The sequence below is a fragment of a genome, unplaced genomic scaffold, assembly GCF_019419815.1.
Source record: "Pyrus x bretschneideri cultivar Hongxiangsu unplaced genomic scaffold, Pyrus_bretschneideri_v1 Contig11, whole genome shotgun sequence".
NCBI classification, from domain to species: domain Eukaryota; kingdom Viridiplantae; phylum Streptophyta; class Magnoliopsida; order Rosales; family Rosaceae; genus Pyrus; species Pyrus x bretschneideri.
Genome location: NW_025999402.1, coordinates 5,272,508 through 5,294,783, shown reverse-complemented (window position 1 = coordinate 5,294,783; position 22,276 = coordinate 5,272,508). Strand labels below are relative to the sequence as shown.

Below are 22,276 nucleotides of genomic sequence, written 5' to 3'. Positions count from 1 at the left end.
CCATCACTTATATTAAAATTGATTGATTTGATGGAGTAACTCAATTATTAAAGATTGATTAGTGATTAATAATCAGACAAAATCATGTTTTGAATTGGTGGTACATCAACATCAGTGTACTGGAAATACGACATTATATACTAAGTGTAATAGTATAATTGGTTAGAAATTTGTATAATAAAATTCAATCAATTATAATATTACACTTGGTGTGCATCAAAATTTCTCTATGAACTCTGATATCACTTCTAGAAGGCTCTTCAAAGTTCAAACACAACCTGGCTTCGAAAACCTAAGTTTACTTGTTCGCAATTTTCACAATATAACTTTTAAGTCTTTTATGGTATATCCAGCCATATGACTCAAATTCAATCCAAGAGTACAAAGTTACTCTACGAAAAGCATCTTCAACTCAAAAAACAAATTTAACCCTTCAAGTCGAATTCAACACACTTATAACATTAATTTATGAGAAGTGTTATTAGCATTCCAAAAATCACATTTAACACTCCTCACAAGTGTTTTTTTTTTTTTCTAATTATAGAAAGTTTGAAATGTTAAATGAGATTTTTGGAGTGCGAATAACAATTTCCTAATTTATATTCATTATTATAATTAAATTTTTATGTTCCTCCAATGAACTCAACGTTTTATTTTTAATCAAGAAACTTGAAATGAATGGTAAGAAAGTTGTGACCAAATTCATGGAGAGAGAAAGTGGTCACATATTTGTAAGGTGAGTAGTTTGCTTCTTGAGTTAGAACTGATTTGGTTGATGTGGCTCACCAAATCAAGGCATTTAAAAGCCTTTGAAGAACAATGTTGGTGACCTTACGGCTCTGACGAGCTTATTGGAACTGCTCTAACTAGGTTTAGGCTTAATTATTGTAGCAAATAGTTTTTGAATTTTACCCTTAGTTTAATTTTGCTTTGGACTCATATATTATTTTTTTAGTCTTTGAACTTAACAATGTGTTGTACCAGCTACTTATTATTACGGTCTAGCGGTATATCTCTTTACTTGTAAGTGAAAAGTTTTAGATTCGATTATCGTCAAATGCGAAGTTGAATCAATTATTATGGCTAGCCCAGTATGAATAACGTAGCACACTCATCCACCCCCTTAGTGTAAGTACTATCGTTTGTTCATTAAAAAAAAAATTTGTGTTGTACTATTCACTATCATTGTCTTTTTCTTTTCCGTTATACTTAGAAATATATTAGCAACTTCAATTGAAAACTTCAAAATACAACAGAAAAAAATAAAAAAAACAAATGAAAATTTATAACTAATATCTAAAACTTAAAATAAAATGATGTGGGTGGACTTTAACAGTTTTTAGATATTAGGCAATACGATTTTAAAGTTGGTAAGGATCGAACAGTGTTTGGACTTCGACAACTAACAAATCAAATATCAAACTAAAAAAAAAAAAAAAGAAATCCTACGTATTCAATTTTCTTACACAAAAAATCCTTGCTCATCTAAATTCATTTTGGAAGTTCCTTATATATCCTTCAATTTAATGAAAAATAGACGGCGTTAGTATAAATGATCAATGGTACAACACATTGTTAAGTTCAAAGATTAAATAAACTAATATGAAATTTCAATTACTAAATTTAAATCAGAGAACCAATGCTTAAACAATGCTACAATTAAGCGATGGTTTTAATATGTAACTATACCTCCTCCTATAATTTTTTTTTTTTTTTAATTTGAGTTGTTATATTTAGTCCAATTTTTTTATTTTATTACAACGATATATTTTATAGTAAGAAGAGGAAAAGTTCAGCTAAACTACACAATAAACAACCTACTTTTGCATCGAATTCACCTCCTTCTATAAATTAAGAGTAAAATCAAAGAATCATGAGCGGAAAGAAAGAGAAAAGATTATAGAAGAAGAAGCCTTCGACATCATCATTTTACAAAAGCCATATTGGGCCTTGAGGCAGCATCCTTGGGTCCCCAAATTGAAGCTCGTATAGGATTGAAGGCCCGTATAAGTCCGAGAAGAAACAATTATTTGTTGATAACCCTAAATAAAGGACTTCAGCCCAAGCAAAACCACAATTTTTTGTCACATGTCAAATGCCAAAAAGATGATCGAATGTTTCACAAAGGTTAGGGAAAGTTTTCCCCGGTTGTCTAGTAACATGTTGGCGTTGTGTTACATCCGAAGTCGAACAGGTATTGAGTTATACTGGTATCGGTGATAGGGATATGCTCGAAAATTAATGAACACTACGAAATTTAGTTCACTTAAACTCAATTTGCAGCCACAAAATCATCACAGTTACTATATTGGACTTAAGTCCTATACAAGCCTAATATTAAATTGACTCGTTATTTTTGTGGAGGAATCCACGATAGGGTTCGAACAACCCAATTAAGTGGTCGTCCAGCTGCACACATAAAACACCATGCTCACTACATGGTGCGGAATATTTTCTTCCAAGACTTCTTCTTGTATTTGAGTTGATGCTTCGTTAATAATATCGTTTTCTATTCAAATGCCATTACTAAATGCACGCATGCCCTTTTCCAAAATGAAATTCAAAATGTGGAAGACGACCTCGACGTTACTGAAATATAAATTATGTTTGTTAAGTAGTTGAAAAACATGAATTAAATAGCACAAGAGCATGAAGTAGGCACACACAAGGTTCAATTTTTATATACAAAATTGGACGCATGCACCTGCACGCAGCACCAAAAGGTGAATAAACTACATCACTGTATATTAATTTTTTTTTGTTTGGTTGAATAAGTTTGAATTCGATTTGGCTATTTATCTGAATTAAATCTAAAATACTTTGCTTCATGCAACTGAAAAGAAATAAGCTCATCAATTATACTTGAGTTTCACGTATGAGTTTACAACATCCGTACATATAATTTTAGAGGCTGATCATTATTAGTCACTTGTTATGGACGATTAATAGCAGATAAAAATCGTATATTATATATGATGTTGGTTTTATTTGTGCTCATATTAGAGAGATTTTTTTTTCATAAATTTGGAACACAAGTTGGTCTACTATGTGTCTAATACAAATAAGGACAATATATATTTTTCAGTTTATCTTCACTTGTACTATACATGTAGTGTACCGACTCCTTTTTTCATGCAAACTGAAAATCTTTCATATTGTTATAGGAATAAAATCATCTTCACTTATAAATGAGAGGTTTTAGATTCGATTCTTGTCAAATACGAATTTGAACCACATTATTATTAACCTATTATGAGGTTAAGTCCACCTCTTCTTCCTTAGTATAGATAATATCGTTTGTTAAAAAAAAAAAACAAAATTGATTGTAGATATGCTTTGCCTGGCTAATTAAATAAATACAGTCAAATTCAGGAAATTTTCATTGATGATGTTTTTTGGGAAACTTTAACGAAAAGCTCTCGGTACTGTTCACTTTAACGAAAAATCATATTTTTATACTAAAAAGTCAATCCTAGTACTGTCATATCCCACATCGCCCAGGAGAATGGATCATGTAAGCCTCCTAGTATTGTAACATCCCACATTGCCCAGAGGAGTGGATCATGTAAGCCTCCTAGTATTATAACATCCCACATTGCCCAGGGGAGTGGATTATGTAAGCCTTATATGTATATTCCCATTTCTACCTAGCACGAGGCTTTTTGGAAGCTCACTGGCTTCAGGTTCCATCGGAACTCTGAAGTTAAGCGTGTTCGCACGAGAGCAATCCTAGGATGAGCGACCCATTGGGAAGTTCTCGTGTGAGTTCCTAGAAACAAAACCATGAAGGCGTGGTCGGGGCCCAAAATGGAAAATATCGTGCTACAGCGGAGTTGAGCCTGGGATATGGTGGAGCCCGGGTCGAGATGTAACAATTTGGTATCAGAGCCTAACCCTGGCCGTGAGTGTGCCGATGAGGACGTCGGGCCCTAAAAGGGGTGGATTGTAACATCCCACATCGTCTAGGAGAGTGGATCCTGTAAACTTTATATGTATATTCTCATCTCTACTTAGCAAGAGGCCTTTTGGAAGCTCACTGGCTTCGGGTTCCATCGGAACTCCAAAGTTAAGCAAGTTCGCGCGAGAGAAATCTCAGGATAGGCGACCCATTGAGAAGTTCTCGTATGAGTTCCCAGAAACAAAACCGTGAGGTCGTGGTCGGGACCCAAAACGGACAATATCGTGCTACAGCAGAGTCGAGCTCGGGATGTGGTGGAGCCCAGGTCGGGATGTGACAAGTACACTTTATATTAGTTTAAACTCAAAGTTTTCAGACTCTTTTCATTAGATTTTTTTTTTTAATCAATATCAGTCAATTACATAATTAGAACGAAATTAGGTTCTTCTAGAGTATTCTTTTAATAATCCGAATCAAACTTTCTTTCTCCCGCAGCCGAAGGTCAAAACGGTCGGTATCACCGCGCCTCTGGTTTTCGACGTCACGTGGATTCTGCTTGGCCAATGATCGCGACTTCTCCACCTCTACGCACCAAGTGTAACGACAAGATTTCGTGATCACCTTACAACGGTGGACCGCAAATCACCGAGTCAAATACCGCGGGGCCTATTCCCCTACGCCAAGCGGTATCCTGGAAAGGTCAAATGTACCAAAAATCAACGGCGTTAGATTTGGAAACAAGTCCCTAGCGAGAACAAGCTTCATTCCGTCTGTTGGGTTCCGTTATATATACCGGCCGCAGGGAGATCAAGCTCGCAGTTGCTTTCTCGCTCTCTTCAGCTCTTCTGTTCCACAAGGTTCGATATTTTTCATAATTCCTAAGATTTTTTATTTAATTAAATTTGTTTTTATTTAATTATCGAGTGCGATTTGTTTGTATTTTTGTGATAGTTTGAGTGAGAATTATTTATATTTTTGTGACATAAAATTGGTGGGTCATTGGGTTTTGATTGAATTTTGATTTGCGTTGGAAGCAGAAAAATCGAGTAAAAAAGGAAAATGGGGAGCTCAGGATTCGACTGGAAATTGCCGGATCACCCTAAGTTGCCGAAGGGGAAGGTCATCGGACTCATCGTTTTGGATGGGTGGGGCGAGGCCAACGCCGACCAGTACAACTGCATCCATGTCGCCGAGACCCCCGTCATGGATTCGCTCAAGAAGGTGACTTTCGTAATTTTAAAGATCTGGTTTTTCGAATTTCGATTGCCCTGTTCGTTTAAAGTCTCAGATTTTTGTTGTTGGATTTGAATTTCTATTCGTACTGATTGCGTGTGTGTGGTGTTGTCGATATAGGGTGCTCCTGAAAGATGGAGGTTAGTGAGAGCACACGGAACTGCTGTGGGACTTCCCACAGAGGATGATATGGGCAACAGTGAAGTGGGTCACAATGCCCTCGGCGCCGGGCGTATTTTTGCCCAGGGGTGAGTTCTAGGCTTTCCCTTCCGTTTGTTTTACTTCCTGTATGTTAAATTTGATGTGTGTATTGTACGCTGTATGGTTTTCGATATGTTTGATGAATATCTGTTAAGAGAATTGGATTCGTAGTGAGTTGTGATGAGTAATCATGGTTGTTTTTTTTTATGGATATAGTGCTAAGCTTGTTGATGCTGCACTTGCTTCCGGGAAAATTTTCGAGGGAGAAGGTTTTAAGTATGTTAAGGAATCCTTTGCGACTAACACTTTGCATCTCATTGGTTTAATGAGTGACGGTGGAGTTCATTCTCGGCTTGATCAATTGCTAGTGAGTTTTTTTAGCACCAGTCTTTTTTTTTACTTTGGATTTGGTTTTCCTCCTTCAAATTTTGCCTTTATCATATGTTTTCTTTTCTCCTGGTGTAGTTGTTGCTTAAAGGAGCTAGTGAACATGGTGCTAAAAAGATCCGTGTTCATGTTCTCACTGATGGACGTGATGTTCTGGACGGTTCAAGTGTGGGATTTGCAGAAATCCTTGAAAATGACCTTGCGAAATTGCGTGAGAAAGGTGTGGATGCACAGGTTGCGTCTGGTGGTGGTCGTATGTATGTCACCATGGATCGTTATGAGGTATTGAATGAAGCCAACTCTTAAGCTCATTCTGCAGGCATGATTGGGTCTAATTCTTCCTTCTGTATTTTTTACCGTTGTGTGTATATTGTATATAACAGTTTGTTTAAAGTACGTTCCTTTTTACGAAGTGTTCTGAATCTGATGCTCTGCATGGTGCTGCCCCTCTTATGTCTTAAGAAGGGTTTATTAGGGTTTCCATTAGCTTGTTTTATTTATGTTCCAGAATTATCGTGCTTTTTTATTCAAACATACTACAAGCCTTCCCAAATTTTGGTAAAGTTTCCATGCCAAGAATCATAGGATTGATTTGTCTTTATGGTTAATACTTATCTGAATTGTTGCTCTGGTACAGAATGAATAAATTTTAGATTTTGCCTGTTCAATATTATTGTCTATTTGTCAAAAATGTTAAGTTCATATGAATGGTATTTTGCAGAATGATTGGAGCGTCGTAAAACGAGGATGGGATGCCCAAGTTCTTGGTGAAGCTCCCTATAAATTTAAGCATGCAGTTGAAGCTATCAAGACGTTGAGGGCGGAACCAAACGCCAATGACCAGTATCTACCTCCTTTTGTTATTGTTGACGACAGTGGAAAGCCTGTTGGCCCGATCGTGGATGGTGATGCTGTTGTTACATTCAACTTCCGTGCTGACCGTATGGTTATGATTGCCAAGGCGCTTGAGTATGCCGATTTTGACAAGTTTGATCGAGTTCGAGTCCCAAAAATCCGTTATGTCGGTATGCTTCAGTATGATGGTGAGCTGAAGCTTCCAAGTCGTTACCTTGTAGAACCCCCAGAGATTGATAGAACATCTGGTGAATATCTTACGTACAATGGTGTCCGCACTTTTGCCTGCAGGTTTGTTTTTCTCACCAAGTAAAACTATCGGTGTTGCTGTCAAGCGTTAGGATTGTGTTTTCTCCAAATCATAATGAATTTCTTTAGGATTTCTCCCCATTCCATGTTAAAGGTATCCGTTTTTGTCAGTTTTAGTGGGTAATGTGATTTTGACTTTGTATTAGGGAAATCCAGATATGGGTTGGAAATAGTAGCAACCATTGTGTTTCTTTGTTCTTCGTTCAAAATTGTTTTTGCTTGATGCCATATCTGGGGCGTTTTGGTGGTGGGTGGGGGGGGGGGGGGGGGTGATGGGGGGTGGCGGTGGTGGGTGGGGTGGATTGGGATTATTGATTTTGACCAATTTGCCCAGAATTTTCTTTTCATAGTTGAATTTTTGGCTTCCGACCCATAAATTCTTTGCTTTCACAGTGAGACTGTTAAGTTTGGCCATGTCACTTTCTTCTGGAACGGCAATCGTTCTGGTTATTTTAACGATAAAATGGAGGAGTATGTGGAAATTCCAAGCGATAGTGGAATCACATTCAACGTCCAACCAAAAATGAAGGCAGTCGAGATTGCTGAAAAGGCCAGGGATGCTATTCTTAGTGGAAAGTTTGAGCAGGTAATGGATAGGCCAGTCATGCGATCTAAGAATTTCTAGTATCCAAAGAAAATATTTCAGATTTGATATTTTGCTTTTGCTTTTGCTTAGGTTCGTGTTAACCTTCCAAATGGCGACATGGTGGGGCACACAGGCGACATTGAGGCCACAATTGTTGCTTGCAAGGCTGCTGATGAAGCCGTCAAGGTACTGTTGCTATACCTTGAATGCTTGGTATAGGAGTATGAAGTCAAATTTGATCAAAAAGCCGGTGCTTGTTGCCTTGTATTCCCCTTACCCCTCACTGTAGTGAAAAAGTTCCACGACTTCTTACTGAGTTGCTATTGTGTACTTGCAGATAATTCTTGATGCAATCGAGAGGGTTGGTGGAATTTACGTCGTCACTGCTGATCATGGTAACGCTGAGGATATGGTGAAGAGAAATAAGACCGGGCAACCTCTTCTCGACAAGAGTGGCAACATTCAAATTCTTACTTCCCATACTCTACAGCCAGTAAGTTCTCCCAAATTTTTTCTGTCATTTTTATAACAAACGACAAGAGCGGCCACTGTCGATTTACCATAGATTCATAGTATAGAACATTGTCGAATTCCACAGGTTTTCAGTCATTGATTGTTTTGGTTTTTCTTGAAGGTCCCAATTGCAATTGGAGGTCCTGGACTTGCACCCGGAGTCCGTTTCCGCAAGGATCTTCCTAGCGGCGGGCTGGCCAATGTTGCTGCAACTGTGATGAACCTGCATGGATTCCAGGCTCCTAGCGACTACGAGCCATCCCTCATCGAAGTTGCTGATAACTAGGAAGGCCAGAGAAAAGAACTCACTCTAGTTTTTCCTAAATTTTGACTTAGGTTTACGAACGCCATGGAAAGAGGGTTGTCGGTTACGGTTTGTTTATTAAGTAAGTTCGAACAATGTCTGCTCACAGTAGCTTCCGTGGGCGAGTACGCTAATTGGATCATTGTCTAAGGAGAATGACAGAACAAGAAAGATACAAAAAATGGAATTTTTTTGCTATTATTTTATGCTCTATCAATTACCATTGAGGTTGTGTTGTCTTGAAATATCAGTGTATGAAGGACAATGTTTTTCGGATTGAAGGTTTTAAATCTCAGTTTATAATTTTTTTGTCTTCCTACAGATTCGCAAAAAGCGTGTTATCCACACCATTTTTAATTAAATACACCATTCTTAATTTTTGATTGACGAATTAAATAAATTGAACAGAGCAATGACAACAATTAAGGGAGTGTGTTATCCACACACCATTTTTAATTAAATACACCATTCTTAATTTTTGAGCAATGACAACAATTAAGGGAGCGTGTGGAAGGTAAAAAAGAGAGTGTGGGCACCGTCCACTCAGAAATTGCATAAGAAATTTAATTAAGGTGCTTTAATCAATAGCCATCTCAAGTTAAATTACATGTCATTATTATATTTTTTTAAATTAATATATTTTTTGAATTTATCATTTTATCTGCATGATGCACTTTCTCTTATTTAGTGGAGATATTAGTAATTAAACTATAAGTTTTCTTCTTCCAAATATGTTTTTTCGATTACATTTTTTTTTTAGTTATACAAACATTTAATATTATTTCTTTTTCCAAATGATTTTTTTCTTTCCAATAGTTGGTAATCAACATAAAAGTTCCGCGTAATTTTTCCATTTTTTTATGAATTTTTTTTTTTTTTGCTGATTTTTATGTATATTAGGTACAATACATTACGTGTATATTATCTGCGGGTATGTTTGAATTTACAAAAATCATTAATTGATACATTTTGTTAATATTGGTAAATTATTTTTATTTTGGTACGTTTTATTTTGTACACATTATGTATTGGTACATTTATATTATTCTCAATCCTATTTTCTCTTCACGTACTAAAAGAAAAACTTATTTCGGTACATTTGATTTTGTGAGATTTAAAAATATTTTAAACTATTTTGGAAAGAAAATATCTTAAATCGTAGATAATTATTGCTAAATTGTAGTTATCACATCCTGGGCCCACTCCACCACCGTAGCATGATATTGTCCGTTTTGGGCCCCGACCACACCCTCACAGTTTTGTTTCTCGGAACTCACACGAGAACTTCCTAGTGGGTCACCCATCATGAGAGTGTTCTCGCGCGCTACTTGCTTAACTTCGGATTTCCCATGAAAACCGAAGCCAGTGAGCTCCCAAAAGGCCTCGTGTTAGGTAGAGATGGGAATATACATATAAGGCTTACAGAATCCACTCCACTGAGCGATGTAGGATGTTATAGTAGCATTATTGTGAAAATAAATTGAAACTAACCTTTTTTGTTTTTTTTAACAATTATCTCTAACGGAGGAGAGTGTAATTAAAAGGCTATATTATAGGAAATTTGTTATGATATAATGTGCGTATAGCACCAAAATTATGACCAAAAAAGTTTAATCAAATCACTAAAAGGCATGGATATTTGATCTAGAAAATTCAAAACTGAGGCGCCTATATCAAAATATCCCTTTTTGAGAAGTGTGAAAGGTAAAAAAGATAGTGTGGGCACCGCCTATCTGTGAGTAACACCCACGTTTTTTTTGTAAAAAAATGCAATTTTTTTTCTCTTAATATTTTTTATGAGCATTAAGGAAAACATTGTAAGGCATTTAGAAGCGGTTTTACGGTTTATTGAGCAATAAACATATATTTAACAAAATATTTAAGCTGAAAACTTAAAGAAAGTGAAAAATACAGTATTGAGACCCAAAACAATGTCAAGATGGGGTTCTACGCTCAAGAATAACAACAAAAACTCTTACATTAATTTTCAAACGTCATAGCAAGGCGAAGGTGAAAATAATAAATTGAACGATGATTTAAGTATGAATTTTTAAAATTGACTAAAACCCGTGAGTGTTAATCCACGTTTATTGTAAAAAATGCAAAATTTTTATTATCTCAAAATATTTTCCATGAGCATTAACAAAGGAAGTATATTTATGATTTATTGAGCAACAAGTGTACATTTAGTAGAATATACACGCCCAAAAGTAATAAAATAAGTGAAATATATAGAGATATTAAAATGTATATTTTTTTATTTTACTTTTTAAAATGTATATTTTTTCATTTATTTCTCTTTCCACTACAAATAGCCATCATATTCATGTTCTTCAAAATATATTTTTTCGTACGTGGAGCCCGACTCATTTTCTGAGCACCCAAGAGTTCGTCTCGTTCTGCATGCTCAGAGCCCACCTTGTCTTGTGTGTCTGACTTTATAAGGCACTTGGAATCGGTTTTTAGGATTTATTGAGCAACAAATGTATATTTAGTAGAATATTTAATTCAAAAACTAAAAAAGTAGGGAAAAATATAGTGGTGAGGCCCAAAACATTGTCAAAAAGGGGTTTCACCTCATGAATATCAATGAAAAGTCTGACATTAATTTTCAAAATTTCATGGTGAGGCAAAAGTGAAATAAATAGTTTGAACGATGATTTAGGTATGAATTTACAAAACCGACTGAAATCGAGTGTGTTAACCACGTTCTTTGGTTGAAAATGCAAATTTTTATTTTCATGAAATTTTTTCCATGAGCATTAAGGATAAATTTTTAAAGCATTTGGAAGCGAATTTATGATTTATTGAGCAACAAATGTATGTTTACTAGAATATTTAAGCCCAAAACTAGAAAAATAAGTGAAAAGTATAGTAGGGAATCTCAAAATATTGTCAAATGTGGTTCTATCCTCAAGAATATCAACGAAAATTCTTGCCTTAATTTTCAAAACTTCACGGTGAGGCTCGGTAGCATGGTACCGATCTTTACCTATTCTAATTATTTATTTTATTTGAATAACCACTATTAAATTTGAAGATCTTTAAATCGTTGATTACAAGTGTTTAAATATATATTATAATAGAGTTTTCACGAAAAAAAAATATTTTGAAGAACATGAACATGATAGTTTGTTGCTGTGGCAAGAGAAATAAATGAAAATTGACAACCATATATGAAAATAAAACTAAAAAAGAAAAAAAAATTGAAAAGGGTGATCGGTATGAAGCTAGCAACGTATTTGGGAAACAGTCACTACCTTACTAGCGACTAGTTTTGCAGACAATCGGTAGTGAAGTACCAATCATATGATTTTCTATATTTTTATATTCTGTTTTTTAATATTTTTTCATTGATTTTTTTTTTCTTCCTACCTTACTTTATTTACATTCAGTATCTTGAAGCATACTCAGATGATCTTAATATACTATTTTTCTCTACAATTAGGAGCATTTTTCCCACTGGGTTTTTGCTACCTAACTAGGTTTTAATGAGGCACCCATCCCGGGATGATCATACTTCGTTGAGTTCACGACCTTCGTCCAGTTTGACGAGCGTTTTAGACATTATGCATATTTTTCTTACTTTTCTCCTTAGTCTATGGATTTTCCCTATTCCTTGGGTTTTACCATAGCAAGGTTTTTGTGAGTTTTTTACAAATGCATACTTCAAAGTAAATTTGAGACATGCGATCACCCGTTGTGCCAATGACTTCATCAACTATTCTACCTTATCTGCTGAAGAATCTGATGCGATGGTTTGTTGAGTATTTACACACTCAAGGGGGAGTGTTGCAGACTTGTAGTCATATTTAGAATAGGAATGTGATTGTGTAAATCCTAGTAGATATGTGAATGTATCTTATATTCCTATTAGGGGTAGATTACCTATTAAGAGTTGTAATCCTAAAGGGAAAGGATTTTACCTATCCTACTACTATAAATAAAGGCACAATGGGTGGAATAGACCACACCCACAATTACACATCTCTCTTTTCTCTTTATCTATGCCGCACCCCTCTCTCTCTGGCCTCCATAATTGTTTAGTAAATTATGCCTACAACACGTTATGAAGGCCATATAAAGAGAGAGGGTGCGGCAATGGTAGAGAGAAAGAGAGATTTGTAATTGTGCGGTATGTTCTATTCCACCCCATTGTGCCTTTATTTATAGTAGTAGGGAAGGTTAATTCCTTACCTTTTAGGATTACAACATTTAATAGGTAATCTACTCCTAATAGGAATATAAGATATATTCCCATATCTATTAGGATTTACATAATCACATTCCTATTACAATAGGACTGCAATATATAATAGATTTTTCAAGGAAAAAAAATATTTTGAAGAACATGAACATGATAGTTTGTTGCCATGACAAGAGAAATAAAAGAAAAATTGACAAACATATGAAAATAAAACTAAAAAAAGAAAAAAAAAATTGAAAAGGATGATCGGTATGAAGCTAGCAACTTATATCAGATAAAGTCACTACCTTGTTAGCGACTATTCTTGCAGACAATCGGTATAAAAGTACCAATCATATGATTTTCTATATTTTTATATTCTGTTTTTTTATATTTTTTCATTGATTTTTTTTCTTCCTACCTTACTTTATTTACATTCAAATATCTTTAGATTTATACTTGTATCCTTGTTTTTGAGTGTTTTGACATGACTTATAAGAAAATTTTCATCGAAAATCATTAATAGAACATGAATATGATATTTTGGTGTTATGGTAAGGAAAAAATGAAAATTTAAAAAAAAAAAAACAGAAAATAAATAAATTGATGCTTTAGGAGCGTGTCAATAGTAGCAGGCCATAAAAATAACACATTGAGTTTGGCGCGTTTCAACAGTCAACGCACTCGAATATTTTCTGGCTCGTCGCTGCGCGGCGGAGAAATTTATTTTTAAGAAGGGGACTCTAAAAAATGGGATATTTCATGGACTCTTAAATCTTTGTTGTATCAAATTATGCGGTAATCAAACTTTATAATTCGGTGTTTGTTTCACTAGTCAATTTGAATTATAGTTGATGCAATTATTAAATGTTTTAAAGTTATTTTTTTGATAATCAAAATGTCAACATATTTTCAACCACCACGGGATGATCCAGAGTTGAAGAAGAATTTTAGGTCTGTATTCTACATCATACGTATTTTGTTCGATTTTGATGCTGGTGATTGCCACGATGGTGGCTAGGGTCATTGCGAGTCTTGGATCACTGATGTAGTGAGGCCTAAGACCGATCTCTGTTTTTCCAAAAAAAAAAAAAAAAAAAAAAAAAAAAAAAGTCAATATAGTAAAACACTGAAAAAGAGGAGGCAAGCGAATTCAAATTTCTAACAACATCGCAACGGCGGGACGCGTGGCCCTCTTTCCTTTCCGTTCCGTTGGCATCGTCCCCCCACGCTCCTTTCCGCCTCTCCTTTAAATTTAAAAATTTAAACCCCCAACAGAAAACGGACGGTCCGATTTGGATCCAGAAAAACGAGACATCAGAAAATTCAAATTTTTAGGGTTTCTGATTCCCGATCTCTCAGAAATGGAGAAGTACGAGAAGCTCGAGAAGGTCGGCGAAGGCACGTACGGCAAGGTCTACAAGGCGAAAGACAAAGCCACAGGGCAGTTGGTGGCGCTGAAGAAGACGCGCCTTGAGATGGACGAGGAGGGCGTGCCGCCCACTGCCCTCCGCGAGGTCTCGCTCCTACAGATGCTCTCTCAGTCGCTCTACATCGTTCGATTGCTCTGCGTCGAACACGTCGACAGCAAAGAGGGGAAGCCCGTCCTGTACTTGGTGTTCGAGTATTTGGACACCGATCTCAAGAAGTTCATCGATTCACACAGGAAGGGGCCGAATCCTGGGCCGATGCCGCCGTCGCTGGTGCAGAGCTTTATGTACCAACTGTGCAAGGGGGTGGCGCACTGCCACTCCCACGGCGTCCTCCACCGCGATCTGAAGCCGCAGAATCTGCTTCTTGACAAGGAAAGGGGGATTCTGAAGATCGCTGATCTCGGACTCGGCCGCGCATTCACTGTGCCTCTCAAGAGCTACACGCACGAGATTGTTACTCTCTGGTATAGAGCGCCCGAGGTTCTGCTGGGTTCGGCTCACTACTCCACTGGCGTTGATATGTGGTCCGTAGGATGCATCTTCGGTACTCCTTTCTTACTCCCTCTCGCGAATTCTTCAATTTCATTTCGATTCAATGCTTTAATTGATTAATTAGTTAACTAATTTGATCGATTATGCTAAATTGCAGCGGAGATGGCAAGGAGGCAGGCTCTTTTTCCGGGAGATTCTGAGTTCCAGCAGTTGCTTCACATTTTCAGGTGTTTGTGTTATGTTTCCCCTCGTTTTTCGCGTTTCTCGAATCCAATTTTTGGGAATGTGAAGAAGGAAAAGATCAAATCTTTACTTGCTACTGTTTTACTATATGTGTAGGCTGCTAGGAACACCATCTGACAAGCAGTGGCCAGGAGTTTCTTCTCTGCGAGATTGGCACGTGTATCCGCAGTGGGAGCCTCAGAACTTGGCTCGTGCTGTTCCTGCTTTGGAGCCTGAAGGAGTTGACCTCCTAGCCGTAAGTTTTCTTCGATCATTCAATGCTTCGATTAACTTGTCGCTTAGAAACCAACGATGTGTTTAGTCTTCTCAACAGCATTCTTCAAGAACATAGCCAGCATCCATCTATGCATCGTACTAGTTTCTTGGAATGCTTAATCTCATTTCTTAACTCTGATTTCTTTTCAAGAACATGGTGTTCTCCAAGGTTATTTTCATTTTTCAACGTCAATTAGAAATCATGGAGCTTGAATCAACGTGTAGATTTGTTGTGTAATTGGTTGTCTGGTCCATATGCGACAGATTGTTTTCAAGTCTTGTGATGAATGAGTACCGTAAACTTGTAACGGTTAAGTTGTTTAACAAAATGTGTCGTCATTGGATCAGTCTAATACCGTCTTGCTTTTGGACTATGCAGAAAATGCTTAAATATGATCCAGCTGAGCGAATCTCCGCGAAAGCTGCCCTTGACCACCCTTATTTCGACACCCTGGACAAGTCTCAGTTCTGAAGTTTCACTTATGAACACAAAGATGCTATGAAGTGCTTTCTCATACCTTGGAAGAGATGAATTCAGTGCTGCCTTGCCTTTTTTCAACTGTTGTCGGGGGAAGTCAGCCGTCATCATCTTGGTGATTCCAAATTATTGTATGATGTTTGCATCCCTGTAAATCACGGTGTGGTTATCCTTGTTAGACAACTCATCGTTTTTAAGTATTGTTATTTGACTAATGCTAATCAAGCAAATTCGCAACCGCGGCCATAGCGAAGAAGATATAAAAATGGAAGTTTCCTGTTTATGAATCTCCTTTATCGATTTAAGAAGGGCTATTATACAAAATGATCTCTGAGATTTGCATGATCAATAGAAATGGTCCATGAGACTGAAAATCAATAGAAATGGTCATTGAGATTGTTCACCATCCATGATTTTGGGCAATTTACAAAGCTTTGTAACTTAATTGTTTCTTAACCAAATTCGACCCATAATATATCAAAATGAATATGGAAAAGTGTAGAATAAGATTATTATACCTATTTGGAAGCCTAATGGTTGCCGGGGATGGCTGGAAAATAGCCTGAAAGGTGACTGGTCCACAAGAAAACTGGAAAACTCGCCGGAAACTTGGTAAACTTTAAACGTTCATAACTTCTTCAATACTCAACAAAATTGAGTGATTCAAAAACGAAAATAATACTTCTTGACGACACGAAGAGAATTATACCTTTTTCGAAGGCTAACTCGCCGTGATTTGGTTGAACAACGGCTCGAAAGTGGCTAACCATTTTCGAGCAGTTTTCCGGTCAAACCACGGCGAGTTAGCAGTAAAGAAAGATACCATTCTCTTCATCTCATCGAGAAGTATAATTTTCGTTTTTGAATCACTTGATTTCGTTGAGTATTGAAGACGTTATGAACGTTTAAAGTTTACCCAGTTTCAGACGAGTTTTCCAGTTTTCCTGCAGACCAGTCACATTTCGGGCTAGTTTCCGGTCATCTCCAGCAATCATTGGACTTCCAAATAGATATAATCTTGTTCTACACTTTCTTATCTTCATTTTGATATATTATGGGTCGAATTTGGTTAAGAATCGATTGAGTTACGAAGCTTTGAAAATTGCCCAAAGAGTTTTTAACGGAATGACCAAAATCATGGATGGTGGACAATCTCAAGGACCATTTCTATTGATCATGCAAATCTCAGGGACCATTTTGTATAATAACCCATTTAAGAATCGTTCCTGTATTGCTAAAACATTGAAAAGAGGGGCTCTAAAAGTGATCACGAGTGAAGATGTGTCGAAGTGAAAGCCCCTAGGATTATTGAATGTAAATATGTGAATATAGGGTTAAAAGCGGGAGATAGCCTAGTTCCTGCAGGCCGAGATCAACAAGAACTTACAACTGGGGGCCGACAAACTGGAAAAATCATAGATGATTAGGTACTTCGGATACCCTATTAATAATGTTAACCATGTGATTAGGTAATTTGGATATCCTATTAATAGTTTTAACCATGTGATTTGGTTTTTGACCTAAGAAAGCTAATACTACGGAAAACATCGTTTATAGGAGAAATTTTAAGTGACGATCACACCAGGCTAACTAATCCATGTCTGATGTTTTAAAGGACGACAATTTTGATATTTCATAAACCTAAGGTGTATTATAATAAATAGATATTGTTGGGTGACAGTGTGATCATCATGCTAGAATTTTCTGCGTATCGCACCGACCAAACTAAACAAGAAGGTAGTCAATTTGGTTATGATCTATGTCATTATCAAGATCATTTACAGCCAAATTATCCCATTTTCCATGGAAAAAACAGCCCATCTAAGTCGGGGAAAGGTTGTGGGGTGCTTATTTTCTGGTCCTAATTGGTTGGCAACATTTTAACCTCTCCATAAAATTAAGGTTTATGTCACAACTCACAAACCTCAAAACAGAACAAGTCTCTCAAATCCTCTGACCGAAAAACCACATCAAAATTTCCCACCAAATATAAACTCACTCCACCGATTCTCTCTCTCTCTCTCTCTCTCTCTCTCGCTCCCCCTCTCTCTCCCCTACTTTGTTTCTCATCATTTTTCTTCATTTGTTTGATCACCTTCTCTGTTTTTCCCTTATTTTTTCCCTTTCTATTTAAAATTAATACATAATTATTGTTTAGAAACTGTAGGATCAAATCATAAAACAAAATAGGGAAAAAGATAGGGAAGTGGGGGATGGAAGGATTGGATGCGCTGATACAGAGACTGTTGGAAGGCAGGGTTAACAGAGGTAAAAAGATTCAGCTAACCGAATCCGAAATCCGGCAACTTTGCATCACTGCCAAAGAAGTCTTCCTCCGGCAGCCTAATCTTCTCGAATTGGAAGCCCCCATCAACGTTTGCGGTACGTAAAATGTTTATGATTCCGGCTTGCATTATTTGTTTGTTGTTGATTTGGTAATATGTAAACTTGTAATGCAAGCAACGAGTTACAGAACGCTGATATTTGTACAACATTTATTGATCACGTTGCGGGATTTTGCAGGTGATATACACGGGCAATATCCGGACCTCTTGCGATTATTCGAGTATGGAGGCTTCCCACCGGACGCCAACTATGTGTTCCTTGGAGACTATGTAGACAGAGGAAAACAAAGCATAGAGACAATATGCCTTCTCCTTGCATACAAAGTCAAATTCCCGGACAACTTTTTCCTCCTCCGAGGGAACCACGAATGTGCTTCCATCAACCGAATCTATGGATTCTACGATGAGTGTAAACGCCGCTTCAGCGTCCGGCTATGGAAGCTCTTCACAGACTGCTTTAATTGTTTACCTGTGGCTGCAGTCATAGATGACAAGATCTTCTGCATGCATGGTGGCCTGTCTCCTGAGTTGAACAGCTTGGAACAACTCAGAGCCATCGAAAGGCCGGTTGACGTGCCGGATCAAGGGCTTTTGTGTGACCTACTTTGGTCGGATCCGGACAGGGACATTAAAGGGTGGGGTGAGAATGATAGGGGTGTTTCTTATACCTTTGGGGCAGATAAGGTTGCAGAGTTCTTGATGAAACATGATATGGATCTCATATGCCGGGCTCACCAGGTCTCTGTTTTTCCCTTTTTTATATTTTATAAAGTTCACCGGTTGTATACAATTATGTCCCAATATGTTTTAGGTCACATAATGAGAGAGGTACGCCGCTTGATTGTATGCAACTGGTGATAGGAAAGAAGAATATCAAGTTTTCAAGAATTATTTTATGGAAATGATTTCCGCGGTTCCCTTTTTATCCTTCTGCAAACCTTTTTCTCCATCATTTGAATCTCCTTCGATTTAATCCTTTGTTGACAGGTTGTCGAAGATGGATATGAGTTCTTTGCAGAACGGCAGTTGGTGACCATATTCTCAGCGCCAAACTATTGCGGAGAGTTCAACAATGCAGGTGCATTGATGAGTGTGGATGCAAGTTTGCTTTGCTCATTTCAAATAGTGAAACCCTGGAGAGGGAAAGCTCCTCAGGTAGAATGATTCTAAAGCAATTGGGGAGCTCTGGAATTTGAATACTATTTACAGAAGGCAAATTTGCATGCCAAAAGAAATCTTGCATATTTTCCTGCAAGCAAAAGCATTAAAAAGCTGTCTGTGTATATAAAACCGTCATATACATATAACTTTTCTGGTATCTTGCTTACATAATTTTCCCAGATTTCGCTGATTTTCTTAAGCTCGGTTCATCTTTCTTGGAATTGAAAAAATATAACGAGTCTTCATTTGCTTCCTCTTCGAAAGAAATGGAGTGATCAACGAGAGCTAAGCCAAGATCTTCGTTTGAAATTTAAGAAAAGATGGATGAACAGCTTACAAGGTTGTTTGATATATTCAGTTTGATCAGGTAAATTCGAAGGTAACGAAGAGTCTAGCAAGAAATTAACATTCAAAAATGGCAATACAATTAACTAAACATTGAAATAATAAGCAAAGCAACTTCCTCTATCAAACTGGTGGAAAACTAGAGTCTTGCCTTGTGCTTCAGTTACATAAATGCCAAATGTTCATAAAGGAACCACTGCGACGACTTTCTTCTGCTTCAGTCGGCTTCCCATAACGTTTTAGCGGAATCAAATTCCCATAACTTTTCAGGGAAATCAAGCTACTGGTATAACTAAAGATGCTCGTATACAACCCCTTTCGGTATATCGGACATTTTACTCGATGTATGCAAACAGTTCTTAGATCCAAGAGGACTACAGTGCTGTTGCTCTTTCTCGAACGTTTGAAAAAAATCCCATGCTCCCATTCGCAACAAGTCCAAAGCCTATAACTTCTATACCGACATTCTGCATTAATCATTCTGGCTTCTATTCTGTGACCTAAAACCCACTCTTTTTCATCATAGTTTTTCAACATCCATATGTCAAGGTGTTTATCTGATGAAGCATCAACGACGGACAAAGATCCTCTCAGATTAATCAAGTGAAAGCGCTGGACAGAGTGGAACTTACGCGGCATGTTTCTTAAGGGGGGATCAGGAATATTCCAACCGAACTCCTCTTTCTTGAAATCGAAAGACACTATGCTCATACAGTGGCGAATATTTGCTTGAGCTCTTCCAGTTGTTGCGCGACGAATTAACCAGTGCATATCGCCATATGCTGATAAATTCTTGACAGTTAAATCACAGGGAGGAACCGAGCAGATCTCTCTCCATGATCTTGTGCCCAACACATAAACATGAGCAACATAATAGTTGTACTCCGAATCTGCACAAACCCGAACAACTTTGTGTGTACTAGTCGTGTTGTCAAATCCCATACCAAACCAATAATAAGAGAATACTGTAGTTTTTAGATGTTCCGGAACTTGGACGATACAAGTCGGGAGCATCACAGCTTCGCCCTTCAACGGATTTAACAACACGCACCGGCTTCCATTGTGTCTGTCTTTCAAGCAAATCAAGTTGCAGAAAACAAAATGTACATTGAAAAAATATTCGTACCACCAAGACATGATCTTTGAGACAATCCTCGTCTTATCTCTTCTCATTTCTAAAGTATTGCCATCGTATTCAAATGATTGCATGGCAATTAGCTCCGCCATGTACTTTTTTTTGGACTGAGAAACAATCACAAGTTGAGGTACTTCAGCAGCAGCGTTGGTAGTAACAAGAGAACTCATGTGTTGGTTAATAAACGAGGGGCGGCTGACTATGTTGTGCAAGGCTTTCGAGACACATCCCACGGAACAAACTGATTCCGCCGGCAGTCTAGAGAAAATGTCGACCAGGTTATCGTTGTCCAGGTCCATCAAGTTTCTGTTGCTCTTGCTGCAGTGCCTTATCATTTTAGTCCTCGGTGTCTCCATTAGTCCTACTCAGTCAAACAAAATCGAAAATGTAATAATCTGACTCAACCGGATAAACAAATTCAATTAACAAAGAGAAGGAGAGGTGTAGAATTTCAACTTACAAACACCAGTAGAGGAGGGTCTAGAATTTGAGAATTAAACTTAAGAGAGTTTTATGTTTTATCAAATGGGAATTGTTCATTAATTTTAATCAGGCCAATAAAAATACAAGAAAGCAAGGTACTCTACATCATCTGGACAATAACGTGTTACAACTCACAAAGGGCCAAGGCACATATGGAACATAAAAGTCATGCTTGGATAAACAAAACACCAACGCCATTGAAGCATAATTAAAACTATAACTTTAAAATGAGATATGGCTAATTCGCACGATAAATTCAGAATGAATTGTCACAACCAATTCAGACTCAAGATATGTTGAAAGGAACAACAAGAGGAAGCCATTATACCTTATTTCTCAACAAGCACTACTAATGTTGATGTTGCTCAGATCCGCCTATCACACATACGATATGTCCGTCTCAGATAAGATTGGCTCATCTAAGATCAAATCAAAATTTGATAGCCCAGAACACCACAAGCCTAGATCGTCCCGAGCCTAAATTGCCTAGTGAAGAGTCCAATAAGATAAATAAACGCAATTTAATAGAGAAAGATATACTTGATGATTTGAGAAGTATCAACAATTCATAATTTCACAATTGGTAATGAGAGTTGATATTGACACCCAAGAAAATCATCATGCATTAGAAAAATCAAGATGCACTCACTAATGTCGCTCTACTCTGTCTGTCACAAATAGATCTGCATGTCTCAAATCAAATTGCTCCGTCTCAAATCAATCAAAACTTGAGAGCCTAAAACATCGCAAGCCTAGATCGGCGCCTAGTGAAGAGTAATAAGATAAATAAACATAACCTATTTAATAAAACATAAAAGGGTAGAATTGACAATTTGAAACCTTTGTTAATCACCAATCCATTAAAGTGTAATTTCACAGTTGATAATTGGGGAGCAAAAAAATCCAATTTTTTTTTTTTTTAACGTTAGACTTTTATCTGAGAGTGATGAGAATGCCCTCATTAAATTAGTAAGGCCCACATTTGTTCCATGGCCATTTCAACTCTCTTAAAGACTTGAGCAGATGACTGACCTCATCAAAGTCTCTTGCTCATAACAAGGAGAAAATTCATAAGTATTAAAAATATGATTAATTACTAAATCTTATATTTATGCTTTCCTAATTGAAGATCAACTCAATTAAGTAAAAAATCACAATCACATCCAATCAAGTATATTACAAGATAATGCCAAGATATTATTTAAATAATAATATCTTTGAGATACTTCTTTCCTCCTCCATACTACAAATGACATATCTTGGCCAACTGGATGATGACACATAACGCGAGAATCTCTCTCCTCATTCTCCACCAAATTTGGCTAAGCTTTTGTTACGCAATTAAGCTTTAAATTCTCCCTATTTTCAGAGAAACTAACATAGACATCGTAGATCCATTGTCCACCCCCCTCCCCAACCCCACCAACCCAACTC

The 22,276-nt window shown here is 37.1% G+C and overlaps 4 protein-coding genes across 4 annotated transcripts; 3 read left to right on the top strand and 1 right to left on the bottom strand.

The window, feature by feature from the left end:
- Positions 1-4,595: 4,595 nt before the first annotated feature.
- LOC103960166 (2,3-bisphosphoglycerate-independent phosphoglycerate mutase-like) lies at positions 4,596-8,599 on the top strand. Its single transcript, XM_009372583.3, has 10 exons — positions 4,596-4,755; positions 4,936-5,119; positions 5,252-5,379; positions 5,549-5,699; positions 5,798-6,001; positions 6,441-6,865; positions 7,277-7,469; positions 7,560-7,655; positions 7,807-7,962; positions 8,104-8,599. The coding sequence occupies exons 2-10, from the start codon at positions 4,958-4,960 to the stop codon at positions 8,266-8,268; spliced, it is 1,680 nt and encodes a 559-aa protein (XP_009370858.1). The 5' UTR covers positions 4,596-4,755; positions 4,936-4,957; the 3' UTR covers positions 8,269-8,599.
- A 5,127-nt stretch (positions 8,600-13,726) lies between these two features.
- On the top strand, positions 13,727-15,654 carry LOC103960167 (cell division control protein 2 homolog C). Its single transcript, XM_009372584.3, has 4 exons — positions 13,727-14,449; positions 14,555-14,624; positions 14,737-14,875; positions 15,275-15,654. The coding sequence occupies exons 1-4, from the start codon at positions 13,837-13,839 to the stop codon at positions 15,365-15,367; spliced, it is 915 nt and encodes a 304-aa protein (XP_009370859.1). The 5' UTR covers positions 13,727-13,836; the 3' UTR covers positions 15,368-15,654.
- Positions 15,655-17,567: 1,913 nt separating this feature from the next.
- On the top strand, positions 17,568-19,076 carry LOC103960168 (serine/threonine-protein phosphatase PP1). The gene is made up of 3 exons (XM_009372585.3): positions 17,568-17,755; positions 17,897-18,456; positions 18,706-19,076. The coding sequence occupies exons 1-3, from the start codon at positions 17,587-17,589 to the stop codon at positions 18,880-18,882; spliced, it is 906 nt and encodes a 301-aa protein (XP_009370860.1). The 5' UTR covers positions 17,568-17,586; the 3' UTR covers positions 18,883-19,076.
- A 307-nt stretch (positions 19,077-19,383) lies between these two features.
- On the bottom strand, positions 19,384-20,715 carry LOC103960215 (F-box protein At3g07870-like). Its single transcript, XM_009372648.1, has one exon. The coding sequence runs from the start codon at positions 20,713-20,715 to the stop codon at positions 19,384-19,386; it is 1,332 nt and encodes a 443-aa protein (XP_009370923.1).
- Positions 20,716-22,276: the final 1,561 nt, after the last annotated feature.